This window comes from Polypterus senegalus, chromosome 2 (assembly GCF_016835505.1).
Source record: "Polypterus senegalus isolate Bchr_013 chromosome 2, ASM1683550v1, whole genome shotgun sequence".
Taxonomy (NCBI): Eukaryota; Metazoa; Chordata; class Cladistia; order Polypteriformes; family Polypteridae; genus Polypterus; species Polypterus senegalus.
In genome coordinates this window covers 167,202,087-167,224,928 of record NC_053155.1, presented here as the reverse complement: position 1 = coordinate 167,224,928, position 22,842 = coordinate 167,202,087, and the positions used below count along the sequence as shown (strand labels likewise).

Genomic DNA, 22,842 nt, shown 5'->3' with positions numbered 1-22,842 from the left:
CTGATTTTGAAAAGCTTATCATAATTTCCATCATTGTTTGGTGGCATGTTGCTGTTGTCACTGAAATGAATGAATTTTTTAATTTGTTTCCATCTGTCTCTGGATATCACATCAGCCACCTGTGCTACTCGACATTCACTGGACCAGTACATTCTTCACCTTGGTAAATGTACAACACTCATGTACACTACAGTACCAATAAACTGTTCCAATTCATTTCGATCCAATTTGAGGGCACTATTTGGATTTTTTTTGTGTGCAATACAGATTACTTTGTTCTGCAATACTATCCAAAAGATCAGCATCAAAAAAGTTTCGGAAGTACTGAATTGGCAGTCTGATTTCATCAGCATCTGGAAGAGCAGCTTGCCAAATTGGAATGTCTTTTGCAGAATTCTGTTGTTGCACCATCTTCCACACTACCTTTGCTGTTTTCTCCTTGCAGCAGCAACTGGTTGCCTTCTTGCACCAGTAGCACTGGTGCTAGTAGGTGCTTCATGATTGCTGTCAGTCTTCATCACTGCTGCTTTCATTGTCAGTACTCTCATTACTGCTGCTTTCATCTTCAGAAACATCACCTTGTGATAATGGTGTAGGTATGTAGTCTTCATCGCTCTCCTCACTGTCACTGAGACAGCTGTCATCACTTTCAACTGGTGGAACCCTGATTTGAAGTCCACCAGCTCGCTTCCCATAGAAAGTTGATGTGTTCATTTCGTTCTGCCTCAAAATAAAGGGCAGAAATCACATTTATATCTCGGTATGCTATTTTTACATTAATTCTAGAAATAAACTAGGATCAAAATGCAAAGCATTTGAAATATATGCACAGGAATTCAAATTTCTATGATATTGCACCTAAATACAATATTTTTCATATGCAGCTAATATTGCTGAATGTAGCGAAAAAGCGACATAGCGAAAACGGCGTCTAACTTCCGACATTTTCGTCACATGTAGTCTATTCTGAAATATCAGCAATAGAAGAAAACTATAAGCTTATATGTATTTTTATCTTAGCGCAATTTACCTCAGATATGGAGAATTTCGTGAAGTAAGGAGCCAAAATCCACGTGCATGGAAACGCCAACACCTCGCTTCCATCAGGTGGTTGTAGTTTCCACTACGACCGCTAGATGGGAGCAGAAGCACTTTCAATACAATCCTTGAAACGTATCAAATACGCAGCAACCGGCATTAGCGGGATACACGTGGTATGGAGGAATATTTCGGACAAAATGAAATAAATAAATAAATGCGTAAATAAATAAAAGTACTGTGAAATGTGAGCATAAATAAATAAATGTGTCATGAAATGACAGCCTTAATAAATAAATATGTCATGAAATGAGAGCATAAATAAATAAATGTGTCACGAAATATGTTTTTCGTTGCTTATTTATTTATTTCATTTTGTCCGTAACATTCCTGCAAACCGTCATGAAATACGGCTTGAAATAAAACTGTCACTTTCACTCGTCAAAGTTGAGAGGGTGGGCTCTAACACGCCCTCTAGTTACTGATTGGTGAATCGATAGCACAAGAATTAATTAGAAAAATGCTTACTACTGCCGATGAAATGGATTCTGCCGAAGATATTACGTATTTCAGAGAGAGAATTGAAGATTTATCGGAAGAAATTAGAATGTCCTCCATAACGTGACACCTCGGCTGCATTCAGCCTGCAAGCGGTTTGATGCGAATTCGCGACAATCGTCTACACAGTAAACGTATTCTGTTCCCAGTCACAACTCTGAAGAAACATAGCACGGTCCACACAAATTTTCAACCTCATTTTTTTGAGCTGTTCCTTAATTTCCAATAGCTACCTAATAAAGCATTTTTAAGCACATCACAAATCTGTGGAAGTTATTCAACAAAAAATCACTATTAATGTAGGCTTATACCATGTATGCATTTCACTATGCTGTGTTTGTTTTTGTTTGTTTAGGTATAAATGTGTACTTTTTAGTATATAGTGTATTAAATACTGTTAAGAATGAATTAAGCGCTAAACAGTACCTCATACTGCTCCACAACCACCACCAACTTGAAGGTGCTAATTTGCTGAGAGTGTATACTATGAATTGTACTAAAAGGGAAGTGTTGGTTTCCACTTTGTAAATCTTAACATGTCAGACAGTAGAATAATGTTATGTTTTTCTAAAATATGATTTCAGTATAGTATGGGTCTTTCAATCAGCAATTGTTTACACCAATAGTTCTAAGAATTTATGTTTTGTACTTATTGCACTTTGAAATTAAATTGTTTAAATGTGTATATATATATATATATATATATATATATATATATATATATATAAAATGATCAAATGGACTATGGACTATGGGCTTCAAAAGGATGGCTGCTTTTCACCAAACAAAAAGAAAATGTTCTTTTCCAATGTTAACGTATACTATTTGATTGAACTAAGTAAATTTCTTTAACATTAGATACACATACCAATATCATTCTTTTCTAGTGAGCTACTTTTCATTCACATCATTCCACATTGTAAATTAGCAGGCAAGACAATACGCTTTACTGAGGTCATACTTAAATAAAGGAAAAATACTTAAGGATATGTTTATTGATTTAAAGTAACACATCAACAACAAATATGTCTGAGTTAATACCAAGCCATAATGTTATCCTTGATTAGTTTCTAGTCAGGTGGTACAGTGGTAGCTACAGTGGATCAGTAGTTAGTGCCCCCCCATTAATCCAGTATCTCAAGTTCAAGTCCTGGGTCTAATTAGCAATTGGTACACAATCCTTTTGTATCTGTATGGGTTTTTCTCTGGGTTAGGTTAACTAGCACTTCCAAATTTGCCCTCTATGAGTGTGAGTGTGTACCTATGATGGACTACAGTTTTGTCCAGTACTGGCTCCTTCCTTGCTCCTAATGCTGATAGACTTCAGCTTATCTATGGCCCTGCATTAGGTTATAATGGTTTGAAAAAATGTAATGTAGTTTTATAGTTATTTTGTTTTATATTATGTTATTGTATCAGCCACATACCCTTTGTAATATACTGTATCTCAAGTTTAAAAGTTTTGAAATTACTTTGTTTTAATTATCTCTTTAGAAATCATTGAATGGTGTTTTATGTAGGTTCTTTTAGGTCGGTGAAGTCTTGGAACTGTCTTTCATATTTGTGTTTCTATTAGTTCTGCCTGTTTTCTTCATCTCTGCTTTGATCCACTTCAATCTAAGCAATTTCATTGAATTTCAGTTCTGAAGAAGCTTTGTTTAAATGATGTAAAGGTGAGCAACAGTTTTTGCTCCTTTCTGGTTTAGATTATTTTTTTAATGCATTAGCCATCTGAATTTCAAAATAGCTATTTTCTACATTTTATATATAATTTTAAACAGTACAAAAATCATAAAGGGCCAAGAAATCAAACCTGATGTGCTGTGAAGAGTATTTTTCTGGCCTCTGTTAGGTCCATTGATTCTTATGTGTAGCAAGGTAAATGTTTTCTGTTAAATGAAAGCAATTCTGAGGGATCATATTCCTTCTATGGTGTGGCATCTCTGTCCTTGTGGAATTGATCCAGATGGTGATACCTCAAATCAAAGGTCACAACTGGTAAATCAATGGTTTGAAGAGCATGGCACTTACATAAGTCATATATCATCCAGGTACCATACTGTATTTCAAATCAATTGTATATTTATGGGCAATTCTGGAGCGAAACATCAATGTTTAAGAAGATCAGATAAACATTAAATATTGGAATGTTTTTTAATGGATGAATATACCCAGTAGTTTCAAATAATTGTAGAATCTAAGCAAAGGAGTAGCGGCAGTTTGTAAATCTCCAATAGTCATTTATATATAAACACATATAAATGTAAAAATACAGTGTATACAAACATTATAAGCTAATTTACTATTACGTTGTTTCTGATTCAAATAACTATTAGATTTTTTTCTAGGCTGCCCTTCTCAAAAATTATTAAAGCAGCACTGAGTTAGTTTATTTAATACATTTATTTTTCAGTTCCATTTATTTTTGTCTGCTTTCTTGGAAGATGTGTTATTTAATAACAAGCAAATAACATATGAGCAAATTTATTTTTATAATCTGTTCCACAAGGTATAACATATAGAGACTCTAAAGTTATCATTTTTAATACAGTTCTAAAATGATGATTTACAGATTAAATATTTTGCTTAGGGTTGCATCAAACATCAGAATGGAGACTGACCCAACAACCCTGTGGTCCAATATTTTAGTTAACATTCTGCAGTAAGTAGAGAGTGTACTGATGAAACTGCTTGCAACATTCTTTAGCATAAATGCACTGACATTGTTAATTTCACTATTTAAAGAATTGTTCAGATTTATGTTTGACTGAGAAAGTTTTAAAAGCTTTTTTTATGTCTTTTCCAGATGCTCCAATTGCAGAAATTATACCATCTGTTAAACATCCACAAGAAGGACAAATTTTAAAACTCATCTGTGACTTTAAAGCAAATCCAATGTAAGTAGTTTCTTTTCAAATATGTCACTGATGATTATACAATAACAATGAACTTGTAGTACTTAAGTACTGCACAGATTTCAAAATTATGTACAAAATTACTTGCACATAAAATGGTTTTAAAAGCAGACATGAATTTGGTATAGTACACCAGATTACTGTACTCTGAAATCACTTATAGGAGAGAATATTTAAAAGAGCTCACAATTAGAAATAAGCATGTTTTTCTACTGAAATTTGTTCTATAGCATTCATTAAAGCCAAACATTAGATCATTGTGCAACCAAACATAACAGTTAATGGATATCTCCTATTTTTAGCAAGTTTATTTTGGTTTTCTTCAGATAATTTTTTTTGCAACTTTCATAAATACTGTATATAAATAGATGGGTGAAAATGTATTTGGCTTTATAAAATTTTAAAGAAATTTCAATTTGAGAACATTCTTTTGTACTGCATGATTTTGCTTTTATTATCCCTTGAGGAACATGGCCATACGCCTTCTCTAAGTCCACAAAACACATGTAGACTGTTTGGGCATACTCCCATGCCCCCTCCAGGATCCTTATGAGGGTAAATCACGGCCTGGGCAGAATCCACATTGCTCCTTTCTAGTACCCTGGTATAAGGTTTTCCAGGGAGGATAAAGAATGTGATCCCCAATTGTTGGGGCATACACTCCTGACCCCCTTTTCAAAATGGGGACCAGCACCCTATTCTGGCACTCCAAGGGTACAGCTCCCACGCAACATTTAAAAGGCATGTCAGCCTTCAGCATTTCTAGGCAGATCTCATCCACTCTCAAGGCCTTGTAATTTCAGAGCTGTTTACCTATCTCAGTGATCATCTTTAGAGAAAAGGGCATTGATCCTCCATCAGCTTCTGGCTCTGCCTCCTCCAAAGAGGTCATGTCCATTGAGTTCAGGAGCTCCTCAAAGTGTTCCTTTTACCACCAGACAACATCTTCATTCCGGGTCAGCACTTCTCCACCCTTGCTGAGAACAGCTTGGGTGAATCCCTGCCATCCCTTCCTGATGATTTGCTAGAACCTTTTTAAGACTGATCGATAGTCACTTTCCATGGTCTCTCCAAACTCCTCTCATACCCAGGTTTTTGCTTGTCTGACTGCCAAGGCCACAGCCCTTTTAGCTTGTTGGTACCTCTCAGCTGCTTTGAGAGTCTGCCATGCTAAACATACATGGAAGGCTTCCTTTTTCAGCCTGATGGCATCCCTCACCTCTGGTGTCATAGATCTTTGGCCTAAGGTTCTCTGGTATCAAGTGCACTTATCAGCCACCTTATGTTCAAACATGATGTTTGTTGTGGACAATCCTAGCACAGAAGTCCGTTAACAAAACAACACTCAAGTTTAGATCAGGGAGGCCGTTCCTCACAGTCATGCCTCTCCGGGTGTTCCCAATCTTTCTCACTTGGTCTCCCAGCAGAAATATGGAGTCCCAAGCTGAGATCCTTTCCAGGATCCCCTCCAGTGATTCAAAGAAGGCCTGGTACTCCAAATTGACTTTTGGTGCATAGGTACATATGGTAGTTGTGGTCTTTCCCTACACAATCTTCAGATTCACAGAGGTAGCCCTCTCATTCTCCGTGACAAACTTCAACATCACTCCCTCCTGACACCTTTCTCCCTGGGCAACTCCAAAGTAAAGACCAGTCAAGCTTCTTTGAAGTGGTTTGGTTCCAGAACCAAGTGAGTGGGTGGACATGAACCCAACTACAGGTGCTGGTCATAAAATTTGAATATCATGACAAAGTTGATTTATTTCAGTAATTCCATTCAAAAAGTGAAACTTGTATATTAGATTCATTCATTACACACAGACAGATGTATTTCAAATGTTTATTTCTTTTAATCGTGATGATTATAACTGACAACTAATGAAATTCCCAAATTCAGTATCTCGGAAAATTAGAATATCAATTAAGACCAATGCAAAAAAAGGATTTTTAGAAAAGTTGGCCAACTAAAAGGTATGAACATGAAAACTATGAGCATGTACAGCACTCAATATTTAGTTGGGGCTCCTTTGGCCTGGATTACTGCAGCAATGCAGCGTGGCATGGAATCGATCAGTCTGTGGCACTTCTCAGGTGTTATGAGAGCCCATGTTGCTCTGATAGTGGCCTTCAGCTCTTCTGTATTGTTGGGTCTGACGTATTGCATCTTCCTCTTCACAATACCCCATAGATTTTCTATGGGGTTAAGGTCAGGCGAGTTTGCTGGCCAATCAAGAACAGGGATACCATGGTCCTTAAACCAGGTACTGGTAGCTTTGACACTTTGTGCAGGTGCCAGGTCCTGTTGGAAAATGAAATGTGCATCTCCATAAAATTTGTCAGAAGCAGGAAGCATGAAGTGCTCTAAAACTTTCTGGTAGACGGCTGCGTTGACCTTGGACCTCAGAAAACACAATGGACCAACACCAGCAGATGACATGGCACCTCAAACCATTACTGACTGTGGAAACTTTACAGTGGACCTCAAGCAATGTGGATTCTGTGCCTCTCCTCTCTTCCTCCAGACTCTGGGACCTTGATTTCCAAAGGAAATGCAAAATTTACTTTCGTCAGAGAACATAACTTTGGACCACTCAGCAGAAGTTCAGCCCTTTTTGTCTAGCCCAGACGAGACGCTTCTGACACTGTCTCTTGTTTAAGAGTGGCTTGACACAAGGAATGTGACAGCTGAAACCCATGTCTTGGATACATCTGTGCATGGTGGTTCTTGAAGCACTGACTCCAGCTGCAGTCCACTCTTTGTGAATCTCCCCCACAGTTTTGAATGGGTTTTGTTTCACAATCCTCTCCAGGGTACAGTTATCCCTATTGCTTGTACACTTTTTTCTACCACATCTTGTCCTTCCCTTCGCCTCTCTATTAATGTGCTTGGACACAGAGCTCTGTGAACAGCCAGCCTCTTTAGCAATGACCTTTTGTGTCTTGTTCTCCTTGTGCAAGGTGTCAATGTTCGTCTTTTGTTCAACTGTCAAGTCAGCAGTCTTCCCCATGATTGTGTAGCCTACAGAACTAGACTGAGAGACCATTTAAAGGCTTTTGCAGGTGTTTTGAGTTAATTAGCTGATTAGAGTGTGGCACCAGGTGTCTTCAATATTGAACCTTTTCACAATATTCTAATTTTCCGAGATACTGAATTTGGGACTTTCATTAGTTGTCAGTTATAATCATCAAAATTAAAAGAAATAAACATTTGAAATGCATCAGTCTGTTTGTAATGAATGAATCTAATATACAAGTTTCACTTTTTGAATGGAATTACTGAAATAAATCAACTTTGTCATGATATTCTTATTTTATGACCAGCACCTCTATATCTAGTTGGTAGCTCTCTGCCTAACCCAACAACTCTGGTTTGTTCCCCCCAAGAGAGGAGGCATTCCAATTCCAAGAGTCAGTTTGTGTGTCTGGGTTCCAGTATGCCAAGGCCTCTGCCTTCAATCGCCACCCAGGTCACATTGCATCCAGCCCCTATTCCTCCTGCAGGTGGTCAACACACAGGAGGGCAGTCCCGTGTAACATTTTTGGGCTGTGCCTGACCAGGCCCCATGATAGTCCCAGCCACCAGGCATTTCCCTGTGGGCACTGGCTACAAGAGGAGGCCCTGGTAACCTGATGCTGGGCGGGGTACTCTTTATCTTTATAGAGCGTCATTATTAGGGCTATGAATTGCTATTTGTCTGACCCCTCACCTGGAACCAATTTGCCTTGGAAGGCCATACCAGAAGCTTCTGCTCTGGACAACATAACTCCCAGGGTCACAGGGGCACTCAAACCTCTCCAACACAATCAGGTGGTGATTATCGGAGCGAAAAATGCCAGATTGTTTAGTTTCAAAAACACTTTTTTCTCTTTATATTCCCCCTTTGTATTAAAAGAGTGCTTTCCATCTGCCTCCTAGGTCATTGAACCTATGATTATCTGGCCATTGATCCAAGGTGAAGATGACAAGCTTTTTCCCCTTTAATTTTCTGGTAGAAGTGTTTAATCTTGCATGCTGAAAATATAGGCCCAACTTGGGTAGTTATTATATTCTGCTTCTATATATTGCCACCTGCACCATTTACTCAAGTATAAATAACAAAATTACAGTTCAAAGAATCATCAGGCTCTGTGTCTGATAGAAAATAACAGCATTACTTTGAAAGAAGCCTTTCCAGTGCAGGATCTGGAACCAAATTATTGGAGGGACCCTCCTGTGAAGGATCTGGAACCTAATTTTGGAAGGCCAGGAGACAAAGGATCATTCTGGTTTTCACTTCCATATTTGTGACCATGCACTGTAGTGTAGTATAGAAAGCAACTGGAGTGACTTGTCTACTATGAAGATGATGCCACTTGTTAAATGACATCCTAAAACTTTTCTTGTTTTCTCACAAGATTTAAAAACTTTGCACTGGTTTCTTTTTCATTGAAATGTCTTATGGTTTAGAGTTATTTTAGTAAATTCAAGGAAATATTCCAGACAATAAAAGCTACATTTATGCTTTGGCTATGGAAAGCTGTTTTTGTCAGTTTCTTGAGAGATTTGGTTAAGAATACTTAGAGAAAAATTAACCACAAAAATAACATTTTGTCTCTAAATAATAGTTAGTCTAAATGGCGAACACCATGTAAATACATTGCTTGCCTAAACCCTTGACCTCCAGATTGACTAAATATTAGATTTCTTTCCTAACCAAACCAGCAATTAAAACGTTATGACCAAATTCATTAACCAGTTTCTGTAATATAGTCGGTATATAGAGTATGAGAAGAGGATAGAAAATGGTATAATGTAAAAGTGGAGAGCACAAGACTGATGTGAAGTAGATGTTGTTTTAACATAATCACTGTAAATTGAAAGAGATTCAAACCAGTGTGTTTCTTCGTGCCGGTCCCAAGCCCGAATAAATGGGGAAGGTTACGGCAGGAAGGGCATTGGGTGTAAAATTTTGCCAAATCAATATGCAGATAACAATACAAATTTCCTTACCAGATTGGTCAAGCCCGAGTAAACAACAACTGCCACCAGTACTGTTAACCAACAGGGTGCTGGTGGAAATTGGGCTACTGTTGGCCGAAGAAGAAGAATTAGAAGGAGAAGAAGAGGGGGGGAGACATGTTTGGAGGCAGGAGGAGAGAAGGAAGGTAAAGATAGTGGAACTGAGGGTAGGAACTTTGAATGTTGCCAGTATGACTGGTAAGGGGAAAGAGTTAGCAGACATAATGGAGAGAAGGTAGGTTGATACATTGTGCATGCAAGAGACTAAATGGAAGGGGAGTAAGGCCAAGTGGATCGGAGGTGGATCTAAATTGTTGTATCAAGGTGTGTATAGGAAGAGAAATGGAGTAGGGGTTATTCTGAAAGAACAGTATGTCAAGAGTCTTTTGGAGGTGAAAAGAGTGTCAGACAGAGTAATGATTATGAAGCTGGAAAGTAGAGGTGTGATGATAAATGTTGTCAGTGCATATGCCCCTCAAGTTGGTTGTGCAATGGATGAGAAAGAAGATTTTTGGAGTGAGTTGGATGAAGTGATGAACAGTGTACCCAAAGGATATAAAGTGGTGATTGGAGCGGATTTCAATGGACATGTTGGTGAAGGGAACAGAGGAGACGAGGAGGTGATGGGTAGGTATGGTGCCAAGGAGAGGAATGAAGAAGGTCAGAGGATAGTGGATTTTGTGAAAAGGATGGACATGGCTGTGGTGAATACGTATTTTAAGAAGATGGAGGAACACAGGGTTACGTACAAGAGTGGAGGAAGATGCACACAGGTAGATTCCATCCTATACTGAAGAGTCAGTCTGAAGGAGATTGAAAACAGCAAAGTGGTGGGAGGGGAAAGTATAGTTAAGCAGCATAGGATGGCGGTCTGTAGGATGACGTTGGAGATCAAGAAGAGGAAGAGAGTGAGGGCAGAGCCAAGGATCAAATGGTGGAAGTTGAAAAAGGAAGACTGCAAGGTTGAGTTTAGGAAGAAGGTGAGACAGACACTGGGTGGTAGTGAAGAATTACCAGACAGTTGGGAAACTACAGCAGATGTAGTAAGGGTGACAGCAAGAAGGGTGCTCGGCGTGACATCTGGACAGAGGAAGGAAGAAAAGGAAACCTGGTTGTGGAATGGGGAAGTACAGGAGAGTATACAAAGGAGGAGGATGGCAAGGAAAAAGTGAGATAGTCAGAGATACAGAAAGTAGACAAGAGTACAATGAGATAAGGCGCAAGGTGAAGAAAGAGGTGACCAAGGCTAATGAAAAGGCATATGATGAATTTTATGAGAGGTTGGACACTAAGGAGGAAGAAAGGACCTGTACCAACTGGCTAGACAGAGGGACCGAGCTGGGAAAGATGTGTAGCAGGTTAGGGTAATAAAGGATAAAGATGGAAACGTACTCACAAGCGAGGACAGTGTGTCGAGCAGATGGAAAGAGTACTTTAAGAGGCTGATGAATGAAGAGAACGAGAGAGAGAAGAGGTTGGATGATGTGGAGATAGTGAATCAGGAAGTGCAACGGATTAGCAAGGAGGAAATAAGGACAGCTATAAAGAGGATGAAGAATGGAAAAGCCATTGGTCCAGATGACATACCTGTGGAAGTATGGAGGTGTTTAAGAGAGATGGCAGTGGAGTTTTTAACCAGATTGTTTAATGGAATCTTAGAAAGTGAGAGGATGCCTGAGGAGTGGAGAAGAAGTGTGCCGATATTTAAGAATAAGGGGGATGTGCAGGACTGAAGTAACTACAGGGGATAAAACTGATGAGCCACAGCATGAAGTAATGGGAAAAAGTAGTGGAAGCGAGGTTAAGAAGTGAGGTGATGATTAGTGAGCAGCAGTATGGTTTCATGCCAAGAAAAAGCACCACAGATGTGATGTTTGCTCTGAGGGTGTGGATGGAGAAGTATAGAGAAGGCCTGAAGAAGTTGCATTGCATCTTTGTGGACCTGGAGAAAGCATATGACAGGGTGCCTTGAGAGGAGCTGTGGTATTGTATGAGGAAGGCAGGAGTGGCAGAGAAGTATGTAAGAGTTGTACAGCATATGTACGAGGGAAGTGTGACCATGGTGAGGTCTGCGGTAGGAGTGACGGATGCATTTATGGTGGAGGTGGGATTACATCAAGGATCGGCTCTGAGCCCTTTCTTATTTGTAATGGTGATGGACAGGATGACAGACGAGATTAGACAGGAGTCCCCATGATCTATGATGTTTGCTGATGACATTGTGATCTGTAGCAATAGTAGGGAGCAAGCTGAGGAGACCCTGGAGAGGTGGAGATATACTCTAGAGAGGAAAGGAATGAAGGTCAGTAAGGAATAAGACAGAATACATGTGTGTAAATGAGAGGGAGGTCAGTGAAATGGTGAAGATGCAAGGAGGTGGATGAGTTTAAATCCTTGGGATCAACAGTACAAAGTAATGGGAATTGGGGAAGAGAGGGGAAAAAGAGAATTCAGGCAGGGTGGAATTGGTGAAGAAGAGTGTCAGGAGTGATTTGTGACAGACGGATATCAGCAAGAGTGAAATGGAAGGTCTACAGGAGACAGAGCTGGAGGTGGCAGAGTTAAAGATTTGCTTTGGGTGTGACATGGATGGACAGGATTAGAAATGCGTACATTAGAGGGTCAGCTCAGGTTGGACGGTTGGGAGACAAAGTCAGAGAGGTGAGATTGCATTGGTTTGGACATGTGCAGAGGAGAGATGCTGAGTATATTGGGAGAAGGATGCTAAAGACAGAGCAGCCGAATGAAAAAGATGACTGTAAATTGAAGGAGCTTAACGGGATAATGAATTAAAAACTTCCAATTACATGTTTGATTAAATTCTAGATTAGATTAGATAAAACTTTATTAATCCCATTGGGAAATTCAAATGCATACAGCTGCATAAAGCAGCAGAAACTTAAAAAACAAAAATACAGTCTTACAGGATAGATAAAACAGTCAATAGATAGATAGATAGATAGATAAATAAATAAACACACTCAACTGGTACATTAGGTGGAAGCATTGAATTGCCTGAGAGCAGTGGGCAGAAAAGAACCCCCCAGAGGCACTTCCTAGCACACCCTGCTAAGCCTGTGACTAAAACTGCTCCAAGAGAGCACCTCTTGGAGGGGAATTATAGCAGGAAATCATTGAACTAAGAAGCATAAAATAAAGTTTATGAGTCTTTTACAGATGCTAATTTTATCCAGATTTCTCATGAAGCAAGAACAAGGACTATCTTTGATTTCTCCTAATTATAATATTCTATGCATTTTTTCAAGAATTTCTTGGTGCTCCAGAGAATATGTGGACTTTCCACAATCAATAAATCCAGGCTTCTTACTAAATAAAGTATGTTTAGTAGATAATACATACAGATCATAATACATCTTGAATCAAAATTTCTGCTGTAATTTTCAAAATCTAAAATTGTGTTTATGATAAAAAAAAGGGTTGATGACCAAGTATGATTTTTTTCAGCACACCAGGCGGATTGCAGATAAAGGTTATAAAGCCTTATACTCAACTAGTTTATTTTTTAACAAATGCCATAGGTGATTGATATTCTCATGTGCATTTCTTGGTATTTTCAAATAGTAGCTTGAAGATTACTTTTTATTAAGTTATAACAGACACATTGACATAGGAAAAACATTTCTTTGGGGCATAACAACTTTACTGGGGTATATAGTATTGTGTGATTAGTTATTAGTTTTGCACCAATATAATAGTTTGTACTGTAACGGTGTTCCTTGTTGCTGAAGAACAACTCATTTTCGTTTTGAGGATCAATTAGCTTGAGTCTACCTGTCTAAAATCATAATCTTTTGGTCATTTATTCTATTTATCTGAAGCTGTATTTTATGTTTGCTAGGCCTGACCCAGTTCTATGGACTAAAGATGATGGTGAATTGCCTGACCTTGACAGGATGACTGTCAGTGGTAGAGAGCTGACCATCAGTCTTCTAAATAAGACTGACAATGGAACTTATCGATGTGAAGCTGTCAATCGCATTGGAAAGAGCATTGGAGAATACACACTCTTTGTTCATGGTGAGTGTTATGATCATGTCAAAAATGTATATATTAGTAGGAACACTGCAGGTAAAATGACACTTCCAAATGTTTAGTTTCAGCTCATTAAATAATTCTGTCCATCCATCCATCCATCCATCCATCCACCGATTTTCTTAACCCAATTATCCAGAGCAGGGTTGTGCAGGAGCCTATTCCCCGCATGTACACAGTTAGAGTTACGTCATACATTATTTGTAGGTTATAACATAAGAAGAAGTCATTTAGTGCAATATAGCTTGACAATCACCTAACCTTTGAAAGGTACTACTATATACTACACCACTTGGTATCTTATTCAATGTATCTGGATCTCTGCATGCAAAAAAGTTGATCCTATTAGTCTATTAGCTATCTGAATGTGGAAAAATACAAACTTGCAATAAATTCTAATCTCACTTTATAAGGTGTACTTTCAAGTTTCAATTTACGTAGTCATATCTAATATCCGTTGTACAGCTATCCTCATTAAACTCCACCTGCCACATGTCTGCTCATCTTTAAAAAGTTTGCAAAGTATAATATATCTACAATACTCCTATTGTCACCTCTAGGCCTAATCATCTTGTTATTTACATTTTCATCTACAAAGTATATCATTTATATACAACCTGTAAATTAAAGAGTAGCAGCCTCTGTGTCCATACATGAGCACTGTCATTTTAACATCACCATTTAGAAAAAAAATCCACAATATTGTTTTCTGTGTTCTTAGCCAATATTTTCCAACTAACGTTTCAGCTGTTTCACATGTTGTACTTTGAACTTCCACTTATTTTAGATAGTATTGATTGCTGTAAATGTTTTATATGCACACATGATTATCCACATACAGTCTAGTAAGCTAAGAATATTGATACCCAAGGCAGTTCCTTTTGTAACATCTCATATGATCTTTGATCCATTAATTCACTTTGTAAATGTGACTGGAAAACTGCTGGTTCTGTGTTTACAATTATTCCAATTCTGTGTTGCATGGAGCCGTTGGTAAGGCAGAAAGCAAGACAGGAAAGAGTCCCAGTTCTTTGCAATGTTCTCTACATATGCACTAAAACAGACATAGTGGTTGATGACATCAACTACATTCATTTTTCATTACACTGAAATCTAAAGCATTTTCTTTAGCAACCTAAGGTTTTCTAGAAGCTCTTAAACTATCTGAATCATGGAGGTGCCTTCAGTTTTAGTCAACATGTATGCACAAAAAAATATTTTTTTCCTCTCTACCATCATATAATTATGATGCCAATGCTTTATTTGTTTTGAAACTATCATAGTAGAAGGATAGATCAACCTTTTCTAGAAAGATACTGATTAAACTATTTGTATTTATTGGCTCTTATTTCCATAAAAGTATGATTTCAGATATCTTCATTATACTTAGGATTTCCATAAAAGTATGATTTCAGATATCTTCATTATACTTAGGTCTGTAGATTACAAACCTGTACCTTTTTCTCTTTTGCAATCTTTACATACATAATGAGAAGCTTACAGAAGCTCCATATTTCTCACTTTTTTCTTTTCTTTTTTTCCAAACTTATTTACTAGTTATTAGTCTTATTTAAAATTAGAATTGATCTGGTGTGTGGCTTGCCACTGATAGTAGCTACTAGAAATTGTATAAATGGATTTAAAATTTACCGACAAACTGCAATGCACACAAACCCAGGTGTCCAACTTGGATGAAGTCTCAAAAAGGACCTGAAGGCTACCTTATGACTGCAACACCTGAAACAGTAAGAGACACAGCGAAGATAGAAGTGTGGTGTATTAAATAATCCTGTAATCAGCTACTTGCACTGCAATCCAGAGTGCCCAAGCAGCTCAGTTACACTTTTTCACAGATGGATAGGGCAATGTCCCAGCATGAGTGTAACTCCAAGGTGCAAAGGTTTTAGAACTGGTTTGCCATCCATTATAATGGAAAATGTTTAATCACTGTGAAATGTGTCACATTTATCAAGTTTAAGCCATCTCTCCTTAAAGGACTGGTCGAAGTGTCTGAGCTTATAGTAGGTTATGGAGCATACAAATAGAGTGGCATTTTGTGCTTTACAGAGAGCTGGCTTAAACCTGATATACCTGACACTGTTTTAATGCTGGATGGATTTCATCTTATTTGAGCATACAGAGACCCAGTGTGGTTTGGAAGAAAGAAAGAATGGGGACTGGTTATCTATGTGAATGAGGAATGGTGTAAAAGGAAGTATATTAAACTTAAAACTACAGTTTGTAATTGCAGACACTAAAATTCTGGCTGTCGGAATGTGTCCATGTTATTTGACCAGGAAGATAAATTATATCCTTATTAATGTTTATATTCCTCCCTTCGCAAAGGGGGACCTGGCAATAGAAATGACTCATTCTGTTGCCAACAATTTAATGATGACTCACTCCGACTATAATAATTTATTATTATTATTATATTATTATTATTAAATATTATAATATATGGTGACTTCAATCATGCGACTTGGCAAAGAACAATGCCAAATTTCTTTCAGTTTGTGATTGGTTCCAGTTGAGGAAATAATAAGCTGGACCTGCTGTGTTCAAATGTTAAAGATTTCTTTAAGTGTTATCTACTTGCTCATTTAGGCAAATCTGACCAAAATCTGATTCAGCTTATTCCCAGCTACAAGTCTCTTATTAGATGACAACCTGTTACCACCAAAATTTTGATTTCTCCAGTGCCTTCAGTACTATCCAGCCATCCCTATTAGGGGTAAACTCAGGGATATGCAGGTGGATAAACCAATGATACTATTGTTTCTGTTGGGCAGAGCACAGTTTGTGAGACTCAAGGACTATGTTTCTGATAAGATTTGAACAGAATTGGAGTACTATGAGGTGCAGTCCTGTCTCCATTTCTCTTCGTTCTACACCTCAGACTATAAATATAACAACAGGTAATGTCACTTGAAGAAATTATCAGATGATTCTGTACTCATGCAGTATATTGATAAAGTGGATGAAACTGAACATAGGAGTCAGGTGGAGAATTTTGTTTGTTTGTGCAAGGAATTTTGTCGGCATCTTAACATCAGTAAACCAAGGAAATGGTTATTGACTTTTGCCACACCAAAGAGCCTCTATGTCCTGTCATTATTCAAGGAGTGGATTTAGAAGTTGTCTAATCCTATAGATGCTTGGGGGTTCACATTAATGGCAGGTTGGATTGGTCTTGGAACACAGAGGAACTGTATAAGAAAGAGCAGAACAGGCTTCCTTTTCATAGGAGATTGCCCTCCTTTAATGTGGGGAGTGGCATCCTTTACATCTTCTATAGCTCTGTAATGACCAGTGTGATTTTCTTCACTGTGGTGTGCTGGGCTAGTAAGATCACTTCAAGAGAGGCCCACCGAATCAACTAGCTAATTTAAAGGGCAGGCTCAGTTATAGGACACACTCTGGACCTCCTGGAGGATGCAGCAATGGAATTAAAAGAAAATCTCTTTTAATTTTCTTGCTTTATAGACATTCTGATGTGTGTTCAGACCAAAGTGTGTGCGCACATTTATTTATTTATTTACTTACTTACTTACTAACTAAGCTTTTTTATGTATTTATTTATTTGAAAAGCATCTGTAAAAAGCTCAGTTTCCCCCTAGGGACAAATAAGGTTTTATCTATCTATCTATCTATCTATCTATCTATCTATCTATCTATCTATCTATCTATCTATCTATCTATCTATCTATCTATCTATCTATCTGTCTGTCCGTCCGTCCGTCCGTCCGTCCATCTATCTATCTCTCTATCTACAAAGATGATTGTCAGGATGGAGCTTTATGTCTGTCCTGGCTCCCACTTTCACATACAGTTTTGTTCCTACTCCAGTTGTCTCATCTGGCAAGACCATGACCTTCCAAAAATGCTGATGAATGATTTAAAACACTTCTGTACCTTTTCTTCAGAATACTTAACTCTTCATTATAACTACATCCCACTACATGGATCCTGAAGAAGAGTCTTTTTGTCAAGTTTTTGTAAATTAGCAAACAATTAAGACAGGTTAACATATGGGAATATGAAAGCCTACACCCCTTCAGAATAATTGTAGTTGATTATCCTTTCTTAATAATACAAGACAAATACTTGAAGTCTTTCTGTCAGAAGTGAACAGATCGAAAAATAATTAATCCTTGTCTACTGCAAACTCAGATCTCAAATCTTAAATGGAAATAATAAAAATAAGTGTTAAAAAAAAAAGAATAAGTTAAGTTTAGCCAAAACACTGAAATTAGCTTATTCCTATAATGAACAAAGAAAGGTAACACCAAAACCAGCCCACCAAGAATTAACAAAAAGGCAACTACTTATTAAACTCAAAGAAAGCTCAGAAACTGAACTGAAGCAAACCTTATATTTAATCAGAGAACTAAACCAAAAGCTAAACATAATCAAAACAAAATATCCCCAAAACAGAAGAACAGAAACAATCACAACCAGAAACACTTTCATAAACTGCAGTAGCTATAAAACCAAATGTATGCACAATACTTTTGATCATTGCTTAATATCTATATATCTGTTACACTCTTAAAGTAATTGGACTGTAATCAAAGACGCGACGTGTCATAAATTTCTGAAAATGGGGAAAAATATTACAGTCTAAAGTACAAATAATAATAGTTCAGTTTTGCCACATTTAATAGCTTAACATTGACAATACGTATTGCACAAGTTTACAGTTTTGCTATTGGTATTGAACGATTCAGCAGCAGAAGGCCACAGCAATGCTTATATGTAAACAAAGCTTTGAGGTTTTGAATACTTGTTGGAAGACAACGTAGGCAATTTTTGGTTTTTTTTGGAATAATAATTGATGAAAATAATAACCAATGTACTGTAAATTCTTCAATTGATACTCCAGAGTGCTTCATTTATCATAAAAACTAAATAATTACAATAATAATCATCATCATCATTCTACAACTAGAGTGGCATAGAAGACAGACATAGCAGAATAAAACTAAAAATCAACACAACAACATGACTGCAACTCTAGGCTGAATGTTTTTCTAAAGAATGATTTAATTCAATATAAAAATATAAAAATCTTTCAAATGAGTTTAAATTAAACTTCCATTAAAACTTGGCAAATATCATACTCTATTGTATACTGCCATCTATGAACTGATGTTCACTTCTGGCTCACTAAAAAGTTCTTTAGAGTTGACTTTTTGAATAAAAAACATTGTTTAATTAAGTGGAATGGGATATAGCACCCTCAGCATAGGCTGACATAGATAGAGTAAACATAAATAATTGTTCAATATTGAAGTAATTCTTATATTTTCATTGTATGAAATGTTGTGATTATATTGGACTAGTCAATTTTTAAAGGGCCTAAATTAAATGTATTCATTTATGGTTTATAAGACTACTTGGATAAAATTATGATTTTGTCACCCTCTGTACAGCTGGGCCTTGATTAGATTCTGCATTAAGTGGCATGCAAGGGTTTGGCCAAAAATAGCTGACAAGAAGTGGCCATGAACAGTGCAGGCCAAATAAAAACACTAACCCACCTTAATCTATTGTTTAGTGACTGCAGTTACATGATGCAGTTACATTGTCCTTAATGGCTTTATGAATGCCAGCATTTAGTGGACACTAGAGTTATGTGTTTTAGATAAAGTGCCTGTTTTTGGATTCTGAGTGTTTTAAGTACTTTTGCCACTTTCTTATTCCTGTTTGTCACCCTTTTACTTACTTTTTCAAATTACTTTCTTTCCTTAATGATATGGACTCTGTTTCCAGTTGCTTATTGTTTGCTTTGTTTCTTAACTACTTGTCTATTTTACATAGCTCTTTTGATTTCCAGACCTAATAAAATATCACAATTCTTTTTACCAATTTGTTTCTGCTTTCCTGACTCAGAATCACTTACAAACCTTTGCACATTGTCTACCAATCATGACAAAACATCATTTCTCTTACAGCACCCTGAAGTTGAAAGTTCACACTGATTAAGTGACCACTTCTAATCAGTGCTGATAGAGGTTTTAAATAAAAAATAAATGGCAATTCTCATACTGACAGGGAATATTTGGTCACCCAAACATTTTGTTCACAAATGGCACATTACTTAAATCATATCATTCATGATATGAATATAGGCACATCAGATACATAAGATAAAAATCTCTAATGTTATTGCTGACATTAACACCACAGATATTTTGAAAAGTATTTGTTTTATATAAGAATTTTACATTCATCCCCCTGTCCTATTTAATGTAATTTTGTTTAAAAGCTTTTAAATTATCAGTTGAATACAGTTTTTACTAGGCTGTATTTGATTATTTGGCTAGTCATATTAACAACAGGTTTAATGGGTTTGGAAAAGGTCTCAGGGGTGCCAACCAACATACTCTAGTTATTGCTGTGTTTCTGCTTTGTCAATTCTGGTATTTTCATTTTCTGCATGTTTGCCTTTTTAGCATAGTAGCAGTATCTTTTAAAATGGCCAATCTGCTCACAGCGTTTACATTTATCCTTTGCAGCAGGGCATTTGATAGAGTTTGTTGACTTATTACCTAAAACCACATCTAAAACAAGAGTCTTTCAATTTAGCTGGAAAATCCATGGACATTTTTCCTTGGAGGAACATAACTTTATTTTCCACACCCCCTTGTTCATTTTCAATTTAACAGCACCAGTAGTGAAGCAATGAATTACTTTAGGTAGAGTAAGATTCTCAAGGTAAAACTTTTCAATTACTGTAGTATGATCCCTCAGCAACTGATTTATTGTATCCCCAAAGTCGAATTTCACAAACACTTCCTGCAAAGGCAGTAATATAAGCTGATGTAATTATACATGCTGCTGTACCCTCTATTTCATTTATGATTCTCCACAGCAACCTATAGAGTGGCTTTCTAGTGCAGTAATTGAAGGCTGAAAATAACAGCCTAAATACATTTTCAACTATTTGTACTTTACTTGAGTAAATTTCATTTAGGGCTACTTTTACTTAAACCCTATTACATCTTTAGGTCAAATGGCATTCTTTTCCAGCAAGTCGTTACTCGTTACACAAACAAAACTATTATAAATTCATAAAAGAGACATATTAGGTGTATTGTCAACGTAGGTTATCGTTTAGCATTGCGCAGACCTAGCCAATAGAATGCTTTATTTCATTCAATAATAAAATTATAAAAGCACACCTTAAACTACTTATTTAAATGATCATTCCCATGCTTCCTGCTCACTGTTCAGACATGGAAATTGAATGTGTTCTTTCCCTCAGTTGCATTTAAAGACAGCACCAAAAGAAATCTCTGGTTTCAAGAATTTTCCTTCAAATTTAAAGAAGCGTGTTTAAGTAAGCATGTCTATAGGTGTGCATTAAAATATGAATGTATATATACACTGTATTATCAAACTGCGGCGGGTTGGCACCCTTCCCGGGATTGGTTCCTGCCCTGTGCCTTGTGTTGGCTGGGATTGGCTCCAGCAGACCCCCGTGACCCTGTGTTCGGATTCAGCGGGTTGGAAAATGGATGGATGGATAATTCCATTGTTTACATCAGTGCTCGAGCGGATAATTTTAAAACAAAATTGAGCAAAGGAATCCATAACTTTCTTAAGTGAATTGTTATTAAATATAATACTTGCCCTTCCAAAATCCATCTTTACTTCATTAAAGTACAGTATAATAAACCCAATCTGTGATGATCCCTCTGTTCTTTATTATCTATTCAAATGATGCGGTTATGAGCTGTTTTACTTAATTCTTATTTTTGTGTTTTATTTTATTATTCTTCTCTATGGAGTAGGGGTGCCTCGTCTACCGCTGCTGGGTATCCCAGTAGGGGAGGCATAGTGTAAGTCATATCCGCACTCACCAGTACCACACTTCAGGGAATCACTGTGGCAATGACTGCAGTTCTGTTTTAATCAAAGGTATCATGGTATTTGCATGATTCATTATTCGGTAGTGCATATCTGTAGCAAAAATATTGTGCAAGTGCTGTCTAAAAATAAAATATATTGCATTCTCAAGGCAAAGCCTTTTTACCTTCTGATTATTATAAAATGTACTTTTACTTTGATACTTGAGTACTTTTGAAAGCAGATATTTTTTTTTTACTTTTACATATTTTTTTCTCAAGTAGTTCTTTTTTCAGTTAAAGTAAAAATTTGACTACGTACTTTCACTTTTATTCAAGTGTCATTTCTGAATGGTTTTACAACTCTGATAATCTATTCCCTGCCAGTGCCTAATCAGTGCAGGAAAAGGTTGTGCTTCCTGTCATCAAGCCATACTTTACCCATAGCGTTAATATATTTTCCTGTGGGAGTAAGGATGCTATTTTGGGAGCCCTTAAGCTTCTCTTCCACTTCAGATTAAGCAGAATTACTTTTTTCTTCCTGTTGCTAAAGAGATAAGATTTGTCTTCTGATTATACAACTATGAATTAACTAAAGTGTTAAATGAAAACCGTAAGCTGATGCAAATTGAATAGAAAGTATTAGAATGCAATTAGTTATTTCATATATTGTGAGTTGAATCCTCAAAACAGAGGTTTTTCTTCATCAGCAGGGCAAGTACTATAATTACACAAATTACTTTTATTGTTGCTTTTTGTACCCTTCAAAACTTGTAAGTAGGTGGCTCATTCAATTAAATAGCAGGCTGTAAAACAATTTTTTAATTATCAAAAGCAACCTAATGGTTCCCCCAAAATCCCAACTGGAAATTCTCATATACTGTAAATATGTAGCATGATATTTGAAGGTCAGAAATGATAGCATGGACACAGCCTTTTCAAACCTACTTAATCCACTTGAGGGCCATAAGGAAATGGGACATCTTTGGGCATAGAGTAGGAATCAGCAGTGGAGAGAGTAACCATGTCTTCTTGATCGTTATGTGGAAGGTGTGGACAGTGCCTTAAGTGCTGGTAAAGCTGGAGGAAATGTCCCTTAAGTGCACATGCTTGACTGCATATCTATCTATGTATATCCAGTATGTATATACAGTATAGATAGGTATGAGTATGTATATATGTGTATGTATTTATATGTACTATATATATATATATACTGTATATTGTCACAGACTTGACCACAAGTCATTGCAAGGTTTGGGGCAGCCACCCGTATAATTAGTTTCCTGGCTGCAAAACTTCAAGCAAAAGATAGCACAGGTGTGCACAAATCAGAGTCCAAAACAGAACTGAGGGAGTAGAGGAAAGGTGGAGGCTTTTTAAAGGAGAAGACAGGAAATGAGGTCAAAGGGGTCAGGCTCATAAG

General features: G+C 37.1%; 1 protein-coding gene across 1 annotated transcript in view; it reads left to right on the top strand.

Moving 5' to 3' along the window:
- LOC120524434 (cell adhesion molecule 2-like) overlaps positions 1 to 22,842 on the top strand; it is a 481,595-nt gene that overhangs the window by 402,157 nt on the left and 56,596 nt on the right. The window contains exons 8-9 of the mRNA XM_039746287.1: positions 4,403 to 4,493; positions 13,370 to 13,548. Of these exons, the coding sequence (XP_039602221.1) occupies positions 4,403 to 4,493; positions 13,370 to 13,548 (270 nt within the window). The remainder of the gene's footprint in view (positions 1 to 4,402; positions 4,494 to 13,369; positions 13,549 to 22,842) is intronic.